This window comes from Cucumis sativus, chromosome 5, assembly GCF_000004075.3.
Source record: "Cucumis sativus cultivar 9930 chromosome 5, Cucumber_9930_V3, whole genome shotgun sequence".
Taxonomy (NCBI): domain Eukaryota; kingdom Viridiplantae; phylum Streptophyta; class Magnoliopsida; order Cucurbitales; family Cucurbitaceae; genus Cucumis; species Cucumis sativus.
In genome coordinates, this window is record NC_026659.2 from 3,025,410 (window position 1) to 3,047,277 (window position 21,868).

Consider the following 21,868-nt stretch of genomic DNA (forward strand, 5'->3'; position numbering starts at 1 on the left):
TTTTCAACTTTGTTTAACGAATCAATGAAGCTTTGAATAACTTAGTGTTATATTTATATAACCTTTTTACTTTTATGTCTGATAATATCTCGGTACTTCTTCAACTATTGGGCACAAAAACTTGAAGGAAATTGGAACTAAGAAGACTTCTATGAGATTGAAAACCTAAACTGGAATACATCTTATACAACATTGTCATTTCATGAACGTTCAATAATATGGATTTTTATGCCATTTGCTTCACATCATAATCTTAAGGGACCCGACGTAAACGAGAGAAAAAAAAAGCATTTATTTGGGGAATGAAACAAAAGATAGCAAATCCAATAACTTATTTGGGCAATGCAACTAAAAATTGGCCAAAGACTTTAAAATAGAGGAAGGCCTGAAGGAAAACGTACATGCATCCATTGCTTTTCATATGATACCAAATGAGACCAACCAATCTCTTCAAGCAAAGACAACTTCAGTTCATAGAGTTTCTTCTTGGGAGTTTCTCCATTGTTTTCAATAACGTCAGTAACTACCTGTTGTAACAGCTTAAGTTTAACATCAGTACAAATTCAACAAGCCTTATTATTATTCAACAAAGAAGAAAGCATGATAAAAATGAGACTCGACCCCGGCTGCAGCCATTAAGTGAAAAACAAACTGTCTAAGAATGTCCTCAATTTGATCGTAACCATTTGGTTCTTGGATTTTAGGTTTTGAAAAGTTAAGCCAATAATTTGTTAGCTACTTAAGCACCTTAGGGAGGGACAAAGGCATCTCATATTAACTTGCTATATTTATCTATTCTCTACCGATACAAGATAAACTAAGTGTTCAATGTACTTGGACCCTCTCAGTCTTGAGATCACTCGGTAGCGCTATTCACTCAGTCTTCCCTACTCACTGTATTAATAACCAAGCATCCCTAACAAACTACTTAAACTATTTACTACTATAAATATCCCTCTAATAACATTGCTATCAAAAACAAACCAAGCTTTAAAAAAAGTTTGGAATTTTAAAAATTTGTTTTTAGAATTTGGAATTTGACTTAGAACGACAACCTATTGTTAAAAGTTGAGAGAAAAACGAAAAACGAAATACAAAAGCCGAAAAAACCCAGGGTTACCAAATGGAACCTAACAAGTAACGATTTACTCCAGCTGCAAATACTCTTGAATAGAGGAATATGGCCATTCCTACTTTGTGAGACAAGACCATAAAAAAATTCTTCAAACTTGGTTGAAATAAAGAGTTAGATATAAAATTCTGAAAACTAGAACCAAAGTACCTTCTATGTCTGAATCAAATAAAATTTAGTTAATTATTTTGATTATTTAAATATAAATTATTGATGGTATTAAGACTGCTTTTACAGGAGTGGAAATTCACCAAGATCAAAGTCCAAATAAGAGTTGGTTGAGACCTCATCCAAACACAATGTTACCAAAAGAAAAAGAGAAGAAAATAGCAAGAGGTAGTACCTTCAGCGCTGTACCTAGCCTCCCACAGCGCTTTTCACGCAACACTGCAAGAGTTCCAAACTTGGAAGACTTGACATCTACCCATTTCCTCAGTTCTTTGAAATTCTCTTCAAAAGAATCCTCAGACTTCCCAGCATCTTTTGCATCTTCTCGAACAAGTGTCGAAGTACTCTCAACCTCGCTCTGTCAAAGATAGAATCATTCCATTGTTCATCCCAGAAAACAAAGTAGGCTAGGTCGTTAACGTTACTTTCATATAGGTAATCAACCACACACATTTTGAAATTAAGCCACCTCAATCTTCAACGACTAAAATTGTTAGGTTAAAGTTAAGTAGTTAACTGACTCATAAAATCTCTTTTCATGCTCCTATCGCATGTAATTTCAAAACATTGGTTGGATTCACATAATTACCTAATACATAAAATATTGATTATAAAATAAGGTGTAAACAAAAATACAGAAAATTGAAGTTATGATTTCCCATTTTTATGCCTAAAAAAATTTTAGTCCCCAAAATCACTAAGCTCTAACGGAGAATTGACACTCATTTGTCAATGATTATTCAAAGCCCATCAAATATAGCATAAGAAATAAATAAGAAGAAAATAAACTGTTAATATGCATGGTCAAAGATGACATATTATGGTTTTATAGAAATGGTTGAGGTAATTTTTCATTCTGAACGCAAAATAAATCACAGATGTAATCAAAGATATCATGAGAACCTTGTGTTACTATTTATTAGAAAGAAAAAGTCACAATTTCAAACCTTTAAAGACTCAATTTCTGCCAAGGCTAGCCCTTTTTGGTATAGTGCCCCTGCCAATTGATCGCGGGTAGCCTCCATCTTCTTCTTGATTTTCTGTGATTAAGAGAAGGGAAGACAGTAGCGATTAATTTAGGAGCTCAAGAGAAAACCTAAATACTACTGCTTTTACTAAACTTCTTTTAAATGTAAATTAAATATGTAACAAAAAATTTTGGATAATCAACACCATTGTAGTAAAAGTGCATTACCTCCACGTCTTCATCTTCGGGATCATTTTTCAGTGCAAAATACCTGGCCAGCTCATCTCTGTCTATGCTATCAACTACCTCGTTTGCAGCATCAATGACCTATGAAAAGTACACATTTGTGAAAGATTGTGTCATTTTTTTAATACTATGTTATTTGTACAAAATTGTTTTGTATTCTAGTTGAGATTCTCCAGTGGCGATACATCAGTAATTCTATTTTAAGGGTAGTCGTTCAATTGTTTACTTATGTTTAAACTATCTAATAGTATAAATAGGTTCGGTCATTACATTGTGCATCTATTATGAAGCATTTATCAAAAGAATTGTCAATCTCAATTTGCCCTTCCTCTAAATGTACGTGGGATATATCATAGCAACACCTCACAGGATTAGCTTCAAAACTTATCGAGATGGTGAAGTTAGGCTACACAATACGCAGAGTATCTCATATAAAAATTTGTACAACAGATATAAGAAAAAACAAGACAAAATCTATTTCGGCGATATGTTAACTAATGTAGTAGGATAACGTGATTGGAAGAAATCAGCGTATGTTCTAGCCACTAGGATAGAAGACTTGACTCTTGACATCCTTTCCAAAAATGATATCGTAATTTTTTTGTTATCTTAAGCACCCAACGAGTCTTTTTTAGTGTTGATATAATATTAAATAGGTTGTTGATATAATATTAAATCGCCACAACCTATGAGCTTAAGCTTTTTGATTGATTGGTGATTTAAAATGGTATTAGAGCAAGAAATTTCGAGTTTGAACTCACATGGAGTTATTTCTTCCTTAATTAATATTAAATTCTATTTGTTGGCCCTTCAATAAATTTTCAACCCCACAAGTGAGAGGAAGTGATAGAGTACTGATATATTGTTAAATTTACCCTGTCTTAAGAGCTTAAGCTTTTGGCTGATTGGTGACTTGAAGAATTTCCTGTGCTCCCCCATTTTGTCTCTTGATTATTTTTTTTGCGTAAATTCTTTTTTCCAGGGTAAAACGTTTACTTCGTTAGTGAAATTATCATTTAAACACACACTCAAATAGGAAGATGCAACAAACGTCAATCTCACCTCTTATCACTATAGAGTTGCCAACAGAACAGATATGACACGACTTCAGTAAGATTTCCTGTTTTTTAAATCCTTTCTTTTTTCTAAAAGATCCAAATGATTTTTATTAAGATCCACTAACCTCTTCGTCATGGCAGCTTCTGTCCTCAATATTTCTCTGAGAAATCAAACCTTCCAGTACTTTTGAAAGCAGCGGGGTGTAGTTTGGATATTCGCTCTAGCAAAAGTATAATATCAATATCGGTCAAAGATGTTAGTAACAAATATGTAGAAATCCAAACTGATTAATAAATCTACACGGATATTTTTTCATAAATATCCTTGACATCATGTTGCATAAGATCAGTCCAAGCAAAAGATCATTGTAAAAGATGCTTCCTAACGAGTAGGATAAACCTTGTAAAAGATGCTTCCTAACGAGTAGGATAAACCTAGTTATTACTCTAGACTAGCAGACATCGTCTTTTTAGGATGGGAAAGAGAACTTTTCATTGATTTAATGAAAAGAGTAATGCTCAAAAGTACAAGAAACTGAATATTTCAAAGAAAATATGAAGATACATAGATTAGCAAGGAGAGATGAAAGCATTCCAATTTAAGCATATCTCCCATATGGAGTAATCATAAAAAACTTTGGATCGAGAGCTCCATGATGAAAATTAATCATAAAAATCACTTAAAATTGAAGTTTTAATTTTCTGTCACTAATTATTTAAATTTCACAATATATTTGTAATCCTCTAAATTACCTAATTTGTAATATTAAAAAAATAATCATTATTTGTACAATTTTCAATCACATTCTAAAAAGAGAAGTGGTAAATCTTACTATCATATCAATTATTAATTTAAACTTTAAAAGTTACTCGTAAGTCACTAGTCTTCTTACACAATAGACAAGCATAATTTCAAACAGAAAACACAGAACAATCCCCATGCTGAAAATATTTTAAATAAAATTGAAAAAACAAGTTTGAACCTTAAGGGATGAGCACAACTTCTTCCATTCTGAAAACTCTTCATCGCTTTCAGGTTTTAGGCTTGAAAGAAATTTGATCTTTGCATCACGAACCTGACCAAGGGAAGGATAAAATACACCAATTACTTGTGGAAGATAATTAAAATTATCACCAATCTCAAAAGCATTGTTAGAGGAAGATAAGAGGAAAGCTAAGACACGGAAAGGGAAAGCAATAAATCTCAAAATGGAAATACAAGAACCATGGAAACAGACTCAGAGAGGGAAAACCTTTTTTCCCCCACAAAAAAACGAAATACATACACACATAATGTATGTGTGTGTGTGTGTGTATAGCGTGTGTATATAGCATTTGTATGTGCGTGTGTATATGTATGTATAAGGAAACATAACTTTTCATTGAAATATTAAAATGAGACTAATTCAAAAGTACAGTGAACCAAAAGGAAAAATAGACAAAAAAAAGAAAACATTCTATAAAGGATAAATAAACATATTCCAATAACGACACAAGAAATCTGCAAAATGATTAAATACATCTATATAATAAAAAGGACAAGAAGCCTAAGGGGCTTGCCTTTTAATCTTGTCCAATGTATTTTATAATTTTAATGTGGGGGTAGGGGGGTCGTCTCAACCCCTTGCCTTTAGGTTGTATTCCTCTTTTATCTTTGATTGGGATATTACTTTGTTTCAATGTTTCTTATCAAAATAATAATAACGATAATAATAATAATTTTAAAGGTCATTTTCAAAGATAGCAAAATAAAACCAATATATTTAGAAAATATAGCAAAAATTTTATCAATTCTATCAATAATAGAATCTAAAATTTGCTATATTTTGTAAATATTTTCAGCAATTTGCTATTTATAATAATTTTCCTTATTTTAATGTATATCCGAGCATACCCAAGGTGTGTCATGGACACGTTCGAGAGAGAAAAAAAAAGTAATAACAAAATATTAGACATGTTTTCTTTCATATCAAACATGTTTCCAGAGCATGCCCCGATTAATGTGTGCCCGTGCTTCTTAGATAGAAATAAACAAAGTAGTTTTAGCACATTGCAGCAAAAAGAAAATCTTCTATTTACAAGGATGAGAGAAAATATTATTTAGTTGAAAACTGCCAGCTTGAAAGCCAAGAAAAAGGACAAAGTAGTCTATCAAAAGTTTAAAGAAAGAATAGTGAAGCTAGTTAAAAACAACTTTTTACTTATTTTATTGATTAGTAAAAGAATTATTTGCAAATGGATACTCAGCCTTCAGATATAGGCTTCTACCCAGCGTTTAGATATAGGCTTCCATAATTTAAGAGATTGATAGAATGAAAATGTTGTTTCTAATGAAATCAAACAAAATGTCATACGGACAACCCCTAACCTCACCCATAGATAGGGTAGAATTCATCTCGAAAATGGTGGCATAAGATATACGACAGATTATGGTGTTTTTTTCTTTTACATAAGTTTCTGGACCAGCTTACGCGTACCTCAACTAGTCTCACAAGGCAATCCACCTAACCCTATAACACTTGGGTATCAAGGAAACTCATAGGGAATTAATTACTAGATAGATGGTCACCATGGATCGAGTCCATGAACTCTTAGTTATTGAGACTATGTTCGACGGACTAGCGTTATATAATCTTTTGCATACCTCTTCTATTAGACGCTCAGAAATCGTCTTCGTCAAGGCTGGAGAAGATCCTTTACCCTTGTCTTCTTCAGGCTGCCAAAAAATACACAAATTTTTTTTAGGTTAAGTCCAGAGTTTGATTGAAGGGGACAAACATGCTACAGTAAAGCAAACAACCTTAGTTGGTGGCACTATGAAGGAGATTTGATAATATGCAGGCATCTTCCGTGAACTTTCCTTACTTGAATTAACAATACCTAGTTTTGCATATGAGATTGCTCCCGAGAGAACCGATCCTTGAGGAGAATTCTGAAATGAGTAAACTAATATTTTATTTACTTATTTCAGAAATTGGAACTGCAGGAACTAAAAATAAATAAAAAAGCCATTTGCTCTCTTCTTTTTTTCTTTTCTAATATATCAATGAGTGGGCCAGATTACGCACACCACCACTAGTCTCACAGGACAACACATCTAACCCTAAAACATTTGGGCTTCATCTGTACGATATTTACTCTTATGTCGGTGGCTACCATGAATTGAACTCACGGCCATTTGTTGTCTTCTATAGTTGGAATTTTCCTTCCGTATGCAATTACTCTCTATGAAATCTTCCATACAAATGCCCCTCCAGCATATTCAGGGATTATAGGTATCCAACTCAACAGACTGATGCGAAGTATTCAGTACTTATCGAAAATAATGAAATGAAAAATATAAATTTACCTTAGGGAACTTATCTTTTGATGGTGGGCCTATAAAGAAGGCTTCCTTTTTCCTACCAAAGAAAATGCATCAAATTGAGTATTGAACTGAGCAATAGAACAAAGGGAAAGTTTCTCGACAACATACCCAGGAACTAAAACTGAGGATTTGTAAGCAGAATTCCCTATCATAGGACCATCGGGTTGAGAGAAAAAGTTCAATTTAATTGTATCCTATATGCAAGTCAAATAAGCATACAGTTCAGTGTAATAGCATTGAAGTAAATTTTCATCTACATTAATATCAAGCAACAAGATTGCACAATAAACTAATATATACTAATAATACATGCCAATAGTTCATTGTTGGCTACAACTCAAACGAAGTTCAAAAGGCAAAGACGGTTATTCTATCTGATGACAAACAAAACCAACAATTTCCAAAAATTGGAGAGAGATAGCAGAAGGCACGAGTAACAGATAAGTGAAATTGTACTCCTACGGGAAGTTCTAACGGAAATTTCTCTGCTTTCTACAGAAAGACAGACATCAAAAATCAAGACGGCAATTTGTGGCATCCATATACAAACAAGCAAAAAAAAAGTTCTTAAAAACTTTTAACATGTTACCTTATCCTCCAATTTTCTTTCTATAAACACCACCAACTGCTTCATTTTTTCCAAACATTGCACATCCTCGTGCCTGAAAATCAGGAGAAATTCTAAGAGAACATTGTAGGACTGCTACAGAATTGAACCATTAGCAAACTCTAAGCTTAGCATGAAGGAATTAAGTTCGATTTAAAAAAAAATAACATAGTGTTCTACTGTTCTTCACAAAGATTGGTGTTTAAAAAATGGGCACAAATTTGGATGGTATCAAATTTCTTCACTAGTAGTTATTTCTCAAAGTTCATGGCCATTTCCTATAATCTAGCCGAGATTTTCTTATAGACTAATGATTATACAGTGGTCATTCTTAAAGTATTCGAACGACATCTTCTTTCTATGCCATAGCCAACAAAATCCTTCTATATCTTTTAAGTTTTCGAATCCCATTAATTTACTTAACTTTATATGTTTTTAGCCAAGTATATTTTGCATTTGTGTTAAATTTACATATTCTGAAAAGAAAATTAAATAATAAAATAATTTGTGTGCCCAATATGCATGTTTGTGTTCTAGTCTTTTAGAAATTGGTGTGCCACGTATTTGTATCATGGCTCATGACATGTCCATGCTTCTTAGGTTGAATAGAATTCTCATTTGAATTGCATAAATTCTTTTGCACTTCGAAACAGTTAAATTTTTAAATAATTATATTATAATAAGTTATAAATTATCCATCAATATGAAAATAATTAAAATAATAAGAGTCTACTTTGGCTCATAGAACTAAAAAGTAAAGTACATTAAAATTTACCAAACACTATTTTACTTTCCTTCTCAACTGATTTTTCTAAATGCACAACTACACGCTACAAAATCCCAAACGAATCCTTAAATCAGCCACGTATGGTCCCCCCAACTTGATTTAGAGCATTAAAGTCACTTTCTTAAATTATCCCTTCTAATTCCCCATTATTTTCTTACCTTGTACATTTTTTCGTTTTACTGGAAGGATTCTCAACTCTCGTTTTTCCCATTCAATTGTTAGCATCAGTCCACTTTATTTGGAAGTGGTCCATTAAATGATAAAATCATTCAAACTCTAAAAATGTGAAAAATGTGAAAGCTATTCTTTTTGCACAACTTCCCCGTTGTTTTCTTACTTTTTACATGTTTTCCTTTTACTGGGAGGATTCTCAAGTCTCCTTTTCCCCATTCAATCGCTAATGTCCACTTTATTTGGAAGTAGTCCATTAAATTTTAAGATCATTCAAACACTAAGAATGTCAAAAATGCAAAAGCTAGTATTGTTCAGAGAATTATCAACAAGATGTTCACAAAATCCACAATTGGGAGCAAAACAATGTCGTGGTATTTGCAGAACTTTATCACAAGCAAAGAGCCGAGTACAAAGCTCAATGGTAAAATACAATAATATGCCATGAAAAGAGATTCATACCTTATATGTAGCTGTAAATTATATTCTCCCTTGGGGAGTTTTTTGAACTTTGGGTATGCATCACCCATAGCAAAAATACGCTACATGAAACAAACAAAACAAGTAATTCAGATGATAAAAGTAAAAGAAATATTGCAACGCAATCCCATTTCGATATCTATACTTGCTCTGTCTTCTCTCTCTATTTGAAAAACCTAATACTTACTCTTATTCAATTTGGTTCGGTTAGATTTTCTTTATATTTTTGTAATACTAGTGGTGTGTTAGGAGTTTATATTTAGGGGAAAATGAGTTTAACACCAAAATTGGAAATTGTATCAATTAAAACTTCAAGCTAACAATTATATTAATTGAAACCCTAAACTTTTATTAATGAATCAACTAAAACCCATTGCTAGTAATTCATAACTATTTTCAATTGATTCAGCTATAAATCAACACAATTTAAACTCTAAATTCTTTTCGGAAAATGCTACTAGAGTAGCAAGAAAAATTAGTATGGAAGAGAGAATGAAAACCAACTAATTAAATTCTCCCTAATATTAGGATATTCCTACATTTACAGGAGTCCTATACACCAGCAAAAATGATCTATTAAGGGTTTTTTTCTTCATTTTCCATTTTTCTTTTTTCTTTTAGTTGTTATTTTTTTTAACAATCCACAAGGGTTTTAAAAGTGTGAAAGTGGAGAAAGTCAAACTATCTCAAGTATATTTGTGGACTAGGTGGAACTTTCACAAGCATGATTTTTTATCAAATGCAATTGATGAACGCAATGTGATATTTCACGTAACAAGGAAAATGGCGTCGAAGTACCTTATTTGTGTCAGAGATCATATAGAATTGAGACTCAAATTTATTGTCATATATACGGTCATTAAACAATGGAATAGTAGGTTTCACTTCAGCTCCATCTTCTAATTTGAACTTGTAGCTACAAAATGAAAAAAAGTGCATGACATTTGTTTGGCACCAACAATATCTTTAATAAAGAAAAAAATAGCAATCATCACTGTTAACTCACGTCAGTGTCAGTGATAAAATCTGTTTCCCACAAGGCAATCTGTCACGATCCGTAGGAAGTGTGCAAAGTTTGGCTTCACATGGCCGATATGGAACTTTTATCTGCAAATTAGAATGAAGAGAAAAATCACAACATATAGAGCAATTTAATTACAACAACAAATAATTCACCTAACCTAATCATTTCGTTCCCTCACCTTGTTCAGGATGGCAGCAGGAGTAAGTTTTTCTGATGCCAACAAAGCTTCAGCATCAATTCTGACAGGCGCTTCACTTCCATCAAACACTATTTCATCTTTGTTGGTACTAACTCCATGAAATGTTAACTAAAAAATTCCATAAACTCAATGTTAATCTTCCCTAATAAGTTCCCTTTTTTTATGGTTAAGCTTGTGAGTTAGATATCGGTTAGCTTACACCAGAATAAATACTAATGCTTATTTGTAAAAGACAAGTAGCCAAAAGATTATCAATAAAACTTTCTTCCATTTGGTTTACACCAATGATAGAAGAAATTGAGAAGACCTAATTTTCCCGTCTCAGTTTTTCCTTTTGTTTCAACAAGAGTAAGATATGGCAATGTAAAACTAGAAGTATTTTCATATCATGACTGATGAACTAGAAGCATAAAAATTCAGTCACATTACTTCTGGGTTCTATCATGAAAAAACAATCACAGATATAGTTAAACCTAAAAAATCAAACCAAAAGTCGAGATTAGATGTTAAATTATTAATACAAACTCACTACCTCAAAATCTACAAGCGATGACTCCCTGCTTCCAATCCCACTTGACCAAAATTGAGCAATTGCCAGTTCCATAGTTTGACCACCCACAACAGGAAAACAAAAACTCTTGGAAGCAGGAGACGAGAATGTTACCACACTCTCCCACTTCAAAGGCCTTTTCAAGGGCAAAATCTGGAAAATGAAAATATTCATTATTTTGACTAGATACGTCCCTTGATATTGTGTATAGTCGCTCACACTCCACTTACCTGAACTGTGTCAATAAAAAATTTCCTTGTCGTGTCAAATCCTATAGTTTGTATGGTTGCTTCAACCCAACTAGAACCATGTGGTATCTCTATGAACCTCCGCTCTATATGGCCTAAGGTGGCATATTGAAGAAAATACAGATAGATTCCATTAAAATATCTTTTTTACAGGAGGGTCTACAATTTACTCAAAGTATATAAATATTGTCGGAAAAATTAACCTGGTAAAAATGACATTCTTGTAAAAGAAACTATTGGAGGGCGATCCACCACAACTACTGGCTTTGTTATAGTTACTGGGATTCTGAATAAAGGACCCCGCCATGGAGCCTTGCAATCAATGCCATAGAGTTCATAATAGTGCAGGCCATCACTAAGATTGGAAGGGTCAACCACTACGCTGAAAAGAACAATTAAGGCTTACAGTCTATCATGAACAAAACACCACTGAGTGGCCAAAAGTAGACTTGCTTAACCTTTTAAGTGCATTATCGTCCTTCAGAAAGAAAGGATGCCCATTTTAACAAGTAACTAAAAAGTAATCATCATTTTCTGCATTAAAAATAACTATCTTTTTGTTATTATAAATAGATTGATGTGATACATAGGGCTAAACGAACTTCAACCAACCAATCAAAACAACGTCAGTCAATCACTTTAAGGGGAGAGCCGGTCGGTGTCGGTTTTCTGAAATTCAAAACCCACCAGCTGGTTGTGTGAAGTAAGATGAAAATATGAAAAGAACGTATATAACTTTTTCAAATCTGAGAAACCCATGGGCATAAACCATGAAATAGAAATTTAAAATACTTGGTAAGCTGGGTAGAACCTATAACTGCAAATTACCATGTAATGTGACAGAAAAAAAAGGCCAAACAAATGAAAAAATGAATTTATTAAATTACTCATTGACCCAAAAGCTTAAGTTGATGGATGAAGGTAAATTTATTATTATATTATTCTATCACTCTCCCAAAAGCTTGTGGATAAATATGTAAAAGATCCAAGTGAAAAATGAATATTAATGGAGAAGGAAATAACGTTGTAGGAGTTAGAACACAGGATTTCTTGAATCATCTACATGTTTAACCCAAAAGCTTAAGCAGATGGGTAAAAATAAATTTAATATTATATCATCCTAACATAAACGCAAATTAAGAAGATTCAAGCTGTGGCAAATGTTGAGAAATACAAAAGCACAGGAGAGTAAAGGCTTGAAAATTGTTAACTCACTTGAAGCTGCGTCCATTATGTGTGAGAAGCAAATAATCAGGAACAGTGACAACTGTTTTTTCACTGGAATGCAATGCGATACACTCCTCAAAAGGGACCAGCTCTTCTAAGTTATTCGCGTCTTCATGAAACTGGGGTTCAATTTGTACTGTCCACTGATAAAACATCACATAATTTATATATTAATTACAAGTGGTAAGTTCAAAAGTCCGAGGTAAAAGTAGTGGGTATGATTTTACTTCTTAAAAGCAATACAAAAAGTCAATGACCACACCTCAGAAAGTTGACGGCAGGCACTAGCCTCTCTCAAGTAAATTCCTCGTGTTGTAGGAGCTAAAATTAAGACATGCAAACCGTAAATATTTAGAATAAAGAAATATAGAGAATCAAAAGTCATAGCCAAGAAGATAAAAAGTAGTTGTCAAAAGGATGATAATTGAGAGAAATATAAAAGAAAGCAGTAGGCCTGACCTTAGGAAGAAATATATGCTACAACAAAAATATATTACGTAATACTGTTAAGGAAGGTGACTAAAAAGTGTTTTTTATAAAATCAACTTCTATTGAGAAAAAATGAAAAAATATAAGAGCATACAAAAAACAAGCCCACAAAAATACCCCTTGAAAATAGGGTTTCCAACTCGTAAGATGATTAAATGATGTTTTTGAAACAGCTACCAAGAGGATGATACATCCTCACAAACTATTCTTCTCTACCTTTGCTCCTCTCTTGTTTCATCTAGCTCTCAATATAGTATAATGAATATATTACCAGATCGTGTCACAGAAAAAATGAGAAATGATATATGAGCAGAATAAACTTACATAATTTTCCAGATTGATTAATCTTCACTTTATACCAAACACAAGGAACATTCTGGGACTGCCTAATATATTCATATGCCCTGAAAAATTGTAAATAATATATCAACTATAAATAGTGTTCTTCTCTTTATTTCTAGCAAATTAGATGGCTGAGCTAGGGCACAAAATCTAACTTGTCAACTTGCATGAGCCCCTGTCCAGTGGATAATTTATCTTCTGGTAAGCAACCCACCGGAATGGTTGTATTCTCAAGAGCCTTCCTCACAAGATACGGGCTCACAGTAATGTTCTCAGCCTGCATGGACGACATTACTCAGTTATAAAGAAATAAATTTTGCCAAACATAACAATTAAAAGATTGTTCACTATAATTTGCAAGGAAAGACCTTCATTGCACTAATGAGTAATGCAATGCCCCCACAGGCAGATGGAGATGCCATAGAGGTCCCATTCATAAGCATTCGTCTTTGTAGGGTCCATGTAGGAACGGGAGCAACAGCAGCACCAGGAGCACTTATACAAACACCAAGATCTCCATCTGCCGTTGGTCCACGACTTGACCTACATCCCACATTTGCCAGTTATGAATGAATCAAATACTGTTGAAGAGTAAAAAGTCCCCTGGTCAAGGAGTGCAACTCGTTCAATTTTCAAAACACTATGTTCAAGAATATGGTTCAAATATAACAAATTATCCAGGTTATAGACATTAAAGTTTTGAATTTAAATTAAAATACTATATATACAACAAAAGTAACATCTCAAAAAAAAAAAATCTAACTAAATAATCCACATGGCCCCACAAAAATCACAGCCACACACACCCAAAAGAAAAGATTAAAGCACACCTTCCCTTATTCCTCAAATATTACTTTATTGGCACCCCTTTTCTCCCTTTCCTACATGTATAAAGCTTGGTGACTAGAAGTCCATAAACCCAGTTTTCCTTAGAAATATTGTTCAAATATACATTTTAAAGATTAATCTTTCAGATCCCATGTTTTATAGTCCATAAGCTAGATGTCAAGTTAAAAATCAGAGTGAAAACTACCAAGTATATTCAAGCCCTTCACTGGGAGCTTCAACCACACAATGAGCACCAGCAGCCATCGACGGAGAGACATAGGCACCAACTCCTATAATACTTGAACTTGTACCACCAGGAGCACCAACAGTATTCAAAGCTGGCCCACTATTACCAGCACTGCTCACAAATATTAACCGGTACTTGTTTACCGCCTGCCATTAAGAATTAAAAAGATCTATAATGATTAAAATAGCATAAAACTGAAATGAGAGAACTGAAGTTATAATTGTATATTCAAAAAATCAGATGACTCATCAGCTTCAATCACTATGTTCAAAATAGTCACCTCATTAACAAGGTCAACAAAGCGACCATAGTCCGGAAGTAATGTTGGCTCACCATAACTCATATTTATGAGATCACATTTATGCTGCAAAAATATGAATATTGGACATAATTAGAAAGATTAACTCAAACAAGAAGCTTGTCCTTCACAAATAAACAAATATTTCAGCATGGAGAGAAAGATTCTGAAGTTAACTCTATAAGAATGATAATGAAAAGAGAATTGTTATTGTAAACCAAAGCCACCTCCACAGCCGCTATCAATGCTCGAGTCAGCCCAGTTCCAGTCTCCATTGACCCTAAACGCGTGTCTCCAATCTTACAAGATATCAGTTGTGCACCAGGAGCAACTCCGTTCAACAAGGGTTCCTAACAATAATCATAAGTTCAAATCAAAACATGTTTTTAAAAAACAAAACAAACAAAACCATGCATGTCCTTCTCAAACTTTTTCTTTTTCAAAGATTGAGATTTTATTGCACCTTTGGATGGAAAGCAGTAGCAATACCAGCAACATGAGTACCATGAGGAGAGCAATCTGTAACTATACTTAAGATATTTCCCTCATCGTACACATTAACGACAAATGTACAAGCATCCAACTTGCTAAACACGCCAAACTTCCTTTCAATCCTGTCAAGAGTCAACCATAATTTAGACTAAAATATTCCAGCTGCAAAACTGTATCATCCAACAAACTAACCAACAACGGTCAAGGAAAATAGATGCATCTCTTCAAAAGATGAATTGACCACAATATTGCTGAACTTGATTAAAATTAGTTAATCAATTGAGGGGTTTTTTTCAAGACTAATAAAAAAATACAAACTATTTAAAATCTATGGCAAAAAAACCAATAAAGGATAAAAACTCATTACACTTGATTTTGCCATAAAGTGTAAATAGTTTGTGCATTTTGCCATTTTTGACAATTCCCCTTTAACTATTTTATTTATTTATATATATGTCCACAATCTTAATTTAAGATACTTCAGGGGGTGCTTTCCCTTTGAATCTAAAACTTACTTATAATTTGTTAGTGGCACAAAATTGGCAAGTTTTCCAGAGGTAGGCTTGTCCTCGAGGCTTTGTGTATCAAGAGCAACTCTCCATACTTCTCCATCGTGCCAAACAACAGCATCAATGACTGGCCCCTTGTCATCATAGCACTAACACATAACAGAACACGTCTACAAAGATAAGATACTGATTTTGGTTCACAACAATCATAAATTCCTGATTAAGCAGTGGTTAAACAAAATTGCTATATAACATTACAGCAATTTTTCTCTGTAGTGTTGTATCCTTTACATACAATGGTGATTTATCAACATATTCTCATTTAAGTTGTATTTCTTTTATCAATATATTCTGATTTAAGTTGTAGGTCTTTTACTTACATTATGTTGTATTTGTAACTATTCATTAGCTATTACTTCTTATCAAAAGAAAAATATCATTAGCTATTATTTACATAATATTTTTTATCTGAGCTAAGCTAAATTTTCTATATATGTGTGTGCATGTATGTATGTATATACCTATACACAGATGTAAACCAGACTTGGCCTAATTTCCCAAGAAACGACTATATAATATGAAAGTAATGAGTTGATCAGTTCACCAATTTCATGGTTACAAATTTTCGATCACACAAGACAGAAGTTAGGAACATTAACACAAATTACCTCAAAAAAATACTTACGTCAGCTTGTTTCTTAAGAATATCAATTCGGTGTTGGAGGTCCTCACGAACTCGTTTCAGATTTGGGTCCTCCACCTTGGTGTGTTTCTGAAACACGGATGTTATTCAAGAGTACAAACAAAATTGGCAGGCAGTGAAAATGTGCAATTGTGCAATTCTGAGGAGTCAAAAACAACCTAAAGCATCCTTTCACTTGGAAATATTTCAATGAGTTATACATAAAAATAAATAAGCCACCATGTACATAAAATAAACTTAAGAACGAGCTTGTTGATCATGTGCATTAAGCATGAGCTTGTTTTTAAAAATATCGTGGTGAACTTTGGCAGCAAGAAAAATTCTTTTAAAAGGTTAAAAGAAAACAAAAAACATAAAACGAATGAAAACAACAGACGGAAAATAAAGTAACAAGCACATAAAAGTAAATATTTAATAGGTAACAATTTCATCAAATGATTAAATGATGAGCATAAATGTTTGAAATTAAATGACTGTTTGGGGTGCAGAACTTTAGTAGCTCTAGTAATGCTAGTACAAGCACTACCATTTTTTAGCTTCGCAGCTTCATACAAATATTTAATGGAAGTTAACATAAGATGGTGAAAATTAGCAAACGGTATAGTCAACAACCTGATCAAAGTCATCAAGAACCTTAACAGCCTTGGCAATCTCCTCCTGGTTCTTTTCATCCCAATCCTTCTTTCTCTCTTTCTGTTGAGTAGAATAATGTACAAATTTAGTGTGAACTAATTATGTCATGTGTTTAACTCAAAAACAAGCAAAACTAATATTCTTACCTTCAAACGAGAAGTCAATGTGTCTGTAAATAACTCATAAACAAATTTATACCCCACATGCCACTCACCAGAAGGGTTCTTCCACGAAGAATTGACAACCAAAGAAGCCCCTAACCAGAGTGAAATGAAAACATTACCGAACAAGTTTGATCACGAGAGACAGAGAATGAAAAAGGAAGGAGGAAAGAAGGAAATATGCTCCATCCACCTTCCAGTTCCAAGAAGTTAAATAGTTGAACATCTAAAGTAACAGTTGACTATTTGGGAAAAGAAAGAAGGAGAACAATAATAAAAACCATCGGCTGATAAGCAAAATTATTAGCATGAGAACCTGAAGCTCCAATAATGCAACCATCTTCATCAGCCTTCACCACCTTCGAAATATCAACATCGCCGCTCCCCGTACTGACATTATTGCATTACAAATTAATATAAACAAACTCAACCAATAAGAATTAAGGATATGCAATCCTAATCCCTTCATACCAATCAAGAATATCCAATATCTTAGGCTTTCCATCTGATGTCACTTGCAATCCCGCAGCAGCAGGGTCAACACCACTATCTGAAAAGAAACATCAGTAAACTAATACTAAATTACCTAAACAAATGTTACTTAAACAACAAAATGATGCTAGAAAGAAAACAAAACAAAAAGAGAGAAGGAGAGAGAGATAATCGCAAATCCAACGCGTAAAAACAAATCAAGCCAGATCATCTATTTCTCCTCATCGTCATAAACACAAGCCAACAAACAATGACAACATACCAAAAATCGCAATAAGAACACCACGGCCATCGAACTCAGGATTAGCCTCAATGAAGCGATCAGCAGCAATTTCTTTCTTAGGCATTAAAGAGGCTAAGAAGGAGGATTCAGTGAGACTGAAGCCGGAGAAAGCACCACCACCATTAACGAGGCCGTCGCCACCGCCAGCAGAAGGCATTGCCTGAAAACAAAATCGTTTTCGAAGAACAGAGGTGTGGACTAATGAGGTAAGAAATGGAATGGAAGGAGCAGTGGGAGAAGGAAGTGAAAGAGAAGAGAAGGGGAAGAGCAGGGAGGGCAGAATGGGGAATTGAAGTAAAAGCGGTGCATTTTGCATGAGAATGGAAGGGTGTTTTAGTAAATTGAATGGTGGTTAAGGTACGGCGGTGGAGGCGGAGGGGACAGGTGGTGGAGGCTGAGAGGGTGCGGTGAGGATAATTGAGATTGGAAAGGAGAGCGTGGATTAGGGGAGGTTGGAAACCACGTGCGCCCAAAATTATAATAATTTTGTTTGTTCAGTTTTTATTGGTTTTGTCGTCGGCGATTCATTAAAAAAATATCTATCTTTTATTTTTTTTTTATTTTTAGGGTTGAAATTGAAATAACTTTTGAGTTCTTTGTTGACAAAATATCTCTTTCCGCTTTTTCTTCTTTTTTTTTATTTTCTTTTTCTTATTCTTTGACTAACTACAATTGTGTTATAATAAAGTCTGCTTTTGCACTGCATTCATAAGTGTAATTATTTTGAACTACACATCTTAGACAACATTATAGATATAAGTTTTTGGAAAATTTTGAAATAATTTCTTCGACTTTTAACCACCTGAACTTTTTAAAAAGTACATGATTAACATTTTAACTTGCCATATTTGTTTGAACCAATAATCTATCTTTCTTCATATACCCAACAATTGACATAATTTTTCATCTATTTTGTTACTTTCTTTTGACAAATACACCCAAAATTGATATTTATTTTTCAACCATTTTATTACCTTTTTTAACAAATTAAAGGGAGAAGATTTAAACTCCAAAACATTTTAACAAATTAAATGGGAGAAGATTTAAACTCCAAACCTAATGACTCATCTATTTTATTCTTGATATTTTAGAAGTATTTTCAATATCTAAATAAAATTCAAAAGACTTTGTTTTTCTTTTTCTGGAAAAAAGCTTACAATTTATAATTAAAAAGAAAAGGTATAGGTAAAATATATGATATAAATGAAACAACAAAAATTCTAAACATGTTAGTCTTTATCAATTGCTATCTATCAAATACTTTCTGTTTATAAATGCTTTGATTCACTTTACTATTTCAAAATAACTTCTAACTCCAACAAAATCACTTTCAAATATGCTTCTATTATTATCAAAAGTTTTAAATACGAATGTTGACAAAATGTTCCAACCCTATGAATGAACATATCTAGAAAGATTTTGTTATGTAAGTATATAAAGTTCATAAAAATACTTAAAATTCTCAAATATTTTAAAACCCAATATAGAATAAACTGATGAATCAAGGGGAAGACATAAACCACAAACTCAAAAAATGACACGACTGGCTAATTAATTCATCAAACCACAATGCATCATTGAAACAAACGGAGCCATAACAAAATTGGGTGTTAGTAAAACAAGTTCAAAGATCACAAAACTGAAATTGATTATAAGCTCCAGCTCGGTCTCAGTCTCTGACAAATTGAAACCTAAAACAAACAAAAATGAGTAGCCACAGTGCAAGACTTTGAATGAATGAGCAAGTGTAGATCTCACTTCTTCTTCTCAGCACCTCCACCGGCCCTGAAAATACAATATATCCAGTCATGAAATGAGAATGTACCTTTCCTGGCAAATTTCAACCCACATCTTAAAAATGATTGATAAAAATACAAGAAACAGATGCGACGAACACATTCATCATTTTATAAGAGTACTAAGAACATCGACACAACAAGAATACGTCAACTGGTGATGTACATTTTGCTAAAGATGTACATTATTTTTATACAAGAAAATTCAGAGTCAGAAGGTTTGAGAATTTACATTCTTTAAAAAATGTGTCTGGTGATTTTTGTTCTCAAATTATATTCAAAGTCAAGCTAAATTTAACAAATGTTCGGCCAACGTTAACTCCAAAGTTTGAAACTGGCGTCTAATACATCATTGTAATTAGTGTCCATCAAGCGTTGGATATACATCCATTGTACTAACTAGTGTCCATCAGAGCGTTGGACACCAACACATTAGCCAAACTAATGTGCCTAGGATTCTTTTGAAAGGAGCAGATCTAAATATAATATTAGAACTTTCCACATAAACAAACCATGACTTAGGCCGTAAGTTTAAATATAAAAGCAGCAGACAGTCCTTCTACGAAGGAAGAAGGATTACCTCATCTTTCTTAGAACACTGGACATTTCCTCTCTCTTCTTCTTCGCTCTCTTGTGGGTTCCAAGCTTTCTTTTGGCTACCTTCAGAGCACGCTTGTCCTTTCCAACTTTTAGAAGCTCAGTGATTCTCTTCTCATATGGGGCAAAACCAGCAACTTCCCGGATCAAACTCCGGACAAAGAGGACTCTTTTACTTGATTTCTACATTGATTTGTATGAAAACAGAAACTTGAGAACACAATCTTAAATTTTGTATGCTCGTATATGAAGAATCTAACAAGACTTTTTCAGCAACATATTAAAAGTAAGTAACCATAGTTCAGAAATTGTCCAATAAAATAAAATAACCTAAACTCGTTCCTTAATCTCCTAAACAGCTAACTAACACCATCAAAGAAAATTTTAAAACATCTAGTTTCATGTCGATTGACTTACTCCTTTACGATCTGAGGGCCGTGGGGCCAACTCCTTCTTGGTGACAATGTGGCCCTTGTTCAGACCAACAAAAAGGCCAGTATTCGGCTGTTTCGGAGCCATTACCTGTTTCAATAAAACCCAATTAGTCACTCCATCAAAAATAAGTTCAACTGCAAAACCCTAATTCTGCAAAGACGAAAATAAATCTCCTAACGTTTACTCTGTCTAACTAAAACTGGGTCTCTAAATCAAGCATTATCCAAGCAAATTTCCAGCCAAATCCGAACTTATTTCACCAAGCACAATCAAAGTACAGCTGCAGACATAAAATTCCCGAGTAGAATAAAAAAAATCCCAGAATGCACAACGGTCCACAATCATTCAATTGTTTCAAACAAACTAACCTAAAAAATCCCTTTCTGTATCACTGAAACCATTAACAGAGGTGAACTTACCAATGAACAACGATTGCAAAATTGATAACTAACCAAAGAACAACGACTCTAAAAGCAACGGATTCTCACCTGTTTCGATGAATCTGACGACCGAGTATGAAAATTTAGGGTTTGGGATTTAGAGGAGAATTTATATGATGCCAATAATTGTTTAATGGGCCGAACAACAATTTGGGCTGAATTGCGTGCGAAATTCTCTTTCTTATATAAAATAATAATAATAATCGTTATTATTAATTAATTAATTAAGGGTTAAAATACCATTTACTTTCTCTTATTTTGAAATTCTCTCTATTTTTATTAAATCTTAAATCTTAAATTTAGTCTCTTAATTTTTACATTAAGAACTAAATTTAAGATTTAAGATTTATTAAAAGTTTTATAGATTAAAATTAAACATTTGAAAATAAAGAAAAACGATTACTGAACAAACTGTAAAAGTTTATAGACAGAAAAAAAAATTAATTGATTTTAAAAAAAATGAAAACCATTGGTTTTTCTGTATTTTTCTTTCTTTTTAATTTTTCTATTTTCCCCTTTTTCTTTTGCATTTCTCATTTTTTTCTTTCATTTTTCTTGTCATTCTCTTCTTCTTCTTGTGTTTTTCTCTTCTTTTTTTTTCCTGCATTATTCTTCGTTATTTTTTCTTCCTACTATGAGTTTTTCCTCTGCCCTCTTATTTTACCTAAGGTCCAAGATCGAGAAGCTAAAACAAGACATCGAGAAGTTAAAACAAGAATAAAAAAGCAAGGTCTAGAAGTATGAACGAGAATTGAGAAACGATGTCGAGATTTTACAGAATTGAATAAAAGTTTGATGAACGGACAAGTTGAAGGAGTGAGAAGCAAGATCCACCGAGCAAGAGAAGATATTGAAAAGCGAGAAGCAATATTGAGAATCAAGATTAAGTTCA

At 33.2% G+C, this 21,868-nt stretch overlaps 2 protein-coding genes across 3 annotated transcripts; both read right to left on the minus strand.

Annotated features, from left to right (window-relative positions):
• Positions 1–131: 131 nt before the first annotated feature.
• LOC101220162 (tripeptidyl-peptidase 2) lies at positions 132–18,186 on the minus strand. Of its 2 annotated transcripts, XM_004152334.3 has the most exons (34): positions 17,688–18,182; positions 17,405–17,483; positions 17,250–17,323; positions 16,919–17,028; positions 16,752–16,832; positions 16,122–16,208; positions 15,443–15,585; positions 14,899–15,049; positions 14,663–14,785; positions 14,418–14,501; positions 14,096–14,283; positions 13,431–13,605; positions 13,218–13,339; positions 13,045–13,124; positions 12,494–12,552; positions 12,220–12,374; positions 11,208–11,386; positions 10,987–11,099; positions 10,739–10,909; positions 10,186–10,314; positions 9,990–10,090; positions 9,782–9,899; positions 8,966–9,045; positions 7,528–7,600; positions 7,047–7,132; positions 6,921–6,972; positions 6,372–6,503; positions 6,216–6,287; positions 4,555–4,647; positions 3,697–3,792; positions 2,496–2,594; positions 2,248–2,340; positions 1,476–1,658; positions 132–527 (listed from the first exon to the last, which is right to left on the minus strand). In XM_004152334.3, exons 1-34 carry the CDS (start codon positions 18,022–18,024, stop codon positions 369–371), a joined length of 4,077 nt encoding a protein of 1,358 aa, XP_004152382.2. In that variant the 5' UTR covers positions 18,025–18,182; the 3' UTR covers positions 132–368. The 2 variants fall into 2 exon arrangements, with proteins under 2 accessions (XP_004152382.2, XP_031741818.1); XM_031885958.1 differs by lacking the exons at positions 132–527; positions 1,476–1,658; positions 2,248–2,340; positions 2,496–2,594 and adding an exon at positions 3,305–3,484 and having other exon boundaries at positions 17,688–18,186.
• Positions 18,187–19,232: 1,046 nt separating this feature from the next.
• On the minus strand, positions 19,233–21,125 carry LOC101219927 (60S ribosomal protein L36-2). Its single transcript, XM_004152333.3, has 4 exons — positions 21,025–21,125; positions 20,519–20,623; positions 20,085–20,284; positions 19,233–19,493 (listed from the first exon to the last, which is right to left on the minus strand). The coding sequence occupies exons 2-4, from the start codon at positions 20,618–20,620 to the stop codon at positions 19,463–19,465; spliced, it is 333 nt and encodes a 110-aa protein (XP_004152381.1). The 5' UTR covers positions 20,621–20,623; positions 21,025–21,125; the 3' UTR covers positions 19,233–19,462.
• Positions 21,126–21,868: the final 743 nt, after the last annotated feature.